The sequence below is a fragment of the Paramisgurnus dabryanus genome, chromosome 22, assembly GCF_030506205.2.
Source record: "Paramisgurnus dabryanus chromosome 22, PD_genome_1.1, whole genome shotgun sequence".
Taxonomy (NCBI): domain Eukaryota; kingdom Metazoa; phylum Chordata; class Actinopteri; order Cypriniformes; family Cobitidae; genus Paramisgurnus; species Paramisgurnus dabryanus.
The window spans coordinates 31,199,526-31,202,833 of record NC_133358.1 but is presented as its reverse complement, the minus strand read 5'-3'; the positions used below and the strand labels follow the sequence as shown (position 1 = coordinate 31,202,833).

Genomic DNA, 3,308 nt, shown 5'->3' with positions numbered 1-3,308 from the left:
AAAAGTTCAGCTTATGTCAATCGTGTTCAAAGCAATGTCGTTCTATATTGTAAAATGTGAAAAATGAGATCAACTTAAAATATTACTTTAATTGATAACACATAAACACTTGAAAAATTAAGTAAAAAATTAAGGTAATCTTTTTTCAGTGTTACCAACTTAAATAAGATTTTAATTTAATCCAAGTATTTTTTTTCATAGTGAAAATACTGGAAAACAGAAATAATGATAAAAAAACATTTCATCAGCTCTGTATGTCAGCAGCTGCACATTTTCTATATTTTTTGTCTGTGAGCTGCATAAACCACCAATAGATCTGTCACACAACATTAACTTTAAATCAGATTATTTGATTTTCTTGTTTTCTTTTTAATATAGGCTCTTTTTGTCAGCTAGATGGTGAGTAACTCTGATCATCAATACTTAAGATGTATCGCACACAAAATCTTTTCAGCACTTTTTCAGTTCTCTCATCTTCTCTTCTCTCATCAGTTTGTGGTCGAGCCCCCTTTAACACAAAGATTTATGGAGGGGGCGATGCAACTGAAGGGTCTTGGCCCTGGCACGTGGGCATTACCTCAACTGGAGAACCAGTTTCTGTGTGTGGTGGGAGTCTCATTAATAAAGACTGGGTTTTGTCTTCAGCTTTCTGCATCAATATGTATGAAGTCACCCAATTAGCTTAAATAAAATGTAAGTATCAAATCAACACTTTAAACTGTCTTCTATTTATACTGTAGAATGGACACATCAGTAGATCAGATTGTGATCTACTTGGGACGTTCGAGCCAGTTCAACCCAGACCCACATCAGATAAACAGAACAGTAATTAATGTCATCAATCATCCTGACTTTAACCCAAACACTGGAGACAATAACATAGCACTGTTTCAGCTCTCATCTTCTGTGGATTTCACCGATTATATTCGACCGGTCTGTCTGGCTGCTGCTGGTAGTGTATTTGATGAAGGACTTTCAAGTTGGGCCACAGGATGGGGGTATAATAATGGTAAGTGAACGATGCTGTGAAAATGACACAAATCCAAGTATTCATGTGTTTTAAATAGCAAATAAAAAATAATTGAATGTCATTTCCACTTAACTATACTGTATCTGTTTTTGTGTTATAGACGCCGAATCTTCTAACATATTGCAGGAGGTGGAGATTCCAATTGTGAGCAACCAGAACTGCAGTATTGCCTATAATGGAAGTGGTGTCACTATCACAGACAACATGCTGTGTGCTGGATGGTTAAATGATGTTTATATAGGTCCAAGTTTTGTAAGTAAACATTATGTGTCATTTTGTGCTGATTTTGTGTTCAAATAAAATAAAAGCGACAACACAAGATGTGTTAAAACAACACAAAGTGTGTTGTTCCAAAACAGAGATGTTTTGAGTTAAGGACAACTAGACACAATTGGGTTGTTTCCTGGACAAAGATTAGCTTAAGCCAGGACTAGGCCTTAGTTTAATTCAGAAATATAACTAGTTTTAACAAACATGCCTTACTAAAAACATTACTAGTGTACATTTCATTTTGAGCCAAAACAAAGGGCACTGATGTATTTTAAGATATGTCACTGCAAGCTTTTTTTAGTTTAGACAGCTCTTACACTTATTTTAGTCTAGGACTAATCGTATCACTGTATGGGAAACCGCCCCAAGATGTGTTATTTTAACACATTTGTTTTAAGATGGTTGAGGTAACCTGAAGTTTACAATATTGCTCTCAACCAGAACTAAGATCTCAGTCTTAATCTTGAAACTGAATTGGGATTAAATAACAAACACACTGAATCAAGCACTCATAAAAGATTTAATATCACCCTTCATTCATACTACTGTATGTAACATCACTGATAACTGCAGGTGGGTAAATATAAAAGTGTTTGTCATTGCAGTTTGATGAGGGAGGACCACTGGTCAGTAAGCAGGGCTCAGGGTGGATTCAGACTGGAATTATTATTATGACTGATGCAGGCAGGTTTCCCTATGTGTTCAACAGAGTCTCTCAATATCAAGACTGGATCAACTCTCACATATCCAATGAAAAGCCTGGATTTGTTACAGTCCCCTATTCCACTCCAACTCCTGATCCCATTCCCACTCCTGATCCCAATCCCACTCTTTATTGTCCTGATATCTTCAGTGGAAGTTCACCCATTCAGTTATTTCCTCTTTCCCTCACATTCTTCATCTTCTCTCTCATCTTCTGTCTCTTTATTTAAAGGTTGAGTTACAAACATTTGTTGTGGTTTTTTGATGAAGATAAACTATAGATAAGGACAAGAGCAGATTGATTTGATTTTAGTTTGTTTTATTTTCATTTTTAAGAAAAAAAGTTTAGTTTATTTTAATGGAAACTTTGTGGTTAAAATTCTGGGTTAATCAAGATGTGTATCATAAGAAAATACTGACTCGTGTATTTGATATGTGATCTAAATTTAAGTAACAACTCTGTAGCTGCCTTTGAGAAAACCCGTTTCTTCTGCCATTACCTGATTTTCTAATATAGGACTTACTATCTTTCATTATTTTCCTTTTTTCTTTATCTGTACATTCTTACAAAAAATCTAATAAACATTTAGCTATGTTTACTGTTTTAGACTTGATGAGACTATTTCCAGAGCACTTATGTATTGCTTTTCTTGTTTTGCTATAATTATTTGTAAGTCGCTTTGGACAAAATATTTGATTTATTTTTCAAATTTTTGATAACCGCACTTGTCAAACTTGTCAAATGTCTTAAAAATAGGCGCCAGAGCAATGTTTGTGGTAACCGTGGTATAAGAGGAATAATTGACTTCGGAACTTTGAATTATTTGAAAATAATGCACACCCGCCGTGTAATGGAACTCCGCTTCGTGTCGTGCCGCATTACTACCTTGGGTGTGCATTATTTTCTTAAAATTCAATGGCCCATCATCATTTATTCCTTATATAACAGTAAATCATCACTTATTCACTAAAGATTAATAAAGACTCTTGATTACTTTTGAGAAATCAGATTTCTTTATGTCTTGCTTATAGTTTCAGTTCAGAAGAAGGCACATTGAAATAAAATAAGCTGTATTGTTTTGGCATCTGTCTCTTTATCCAAACACTTACTGACCTCAAATGAGGTTTGATATGTCTTCTTTTTTTAGCAAAGAATAAATACAACATACAAGAATAAATTTACAAGTATGTAAAACCAGCTTTTCAACTCTGTCAGTACTTTATTCACATGGCAGTGACATAAACAAACACTTCACTTTAACCCTCTGGGGTCTAAGAGGTTTTTAGGGCCCTGGGGAAGTTTTGA

The 3,308-nt window shown here is 34.6% G+C and overlaps 1 protein-coding gene across 1 annotated transcript; it reads left to right on the top strand.

Moving 5' to 3' along the window:
* Positions 1-413: 413 nt before the first annotated feature.
* Positions 414-2,232, top strand: LOC135740638 (serine protease 27-like). The gene is made up of 4 exons (XM_065259098.1): positions 414-661; positions 741-1,009; positions 1,131-1,282; positions 1,906-2,232. Exons 1-4 carry the CDS (start codon positions 429-431, stop codon positions 2,230-2,232), a joined length of 981 nt encoding a protein of 326 aa, XP_065115170.1. The 5' UTR covers positions 414-428.
* Positions 2,233-3,308: the final 1,076 nt, after the last annotated feature.

Excerpts from the sequence above, each read along its gene's own strand:
- LOC135740638 (XM_065259098.1), top strand. The coding sequence starts at position 429 with ATGTATCGCACACAAAATCTTTTCAGCACTTTTTCAGTTCTCTCATCT. Across the intron at positions 662-740 it reads TCAGCTTTCTGCATCAATAT|AATGGACACATCAGTAGATC; the intron begins GTATGAAGTCAC and ends TTTATACTGTAG. Across the intron at positions 1,283-1,905 it reads TTTATATAGGTCCAAGTTTT|TTTGATGAGGGAGGACCACT; the intron begins GTAAGTAAACAT and ends TTGTCATTGCAG.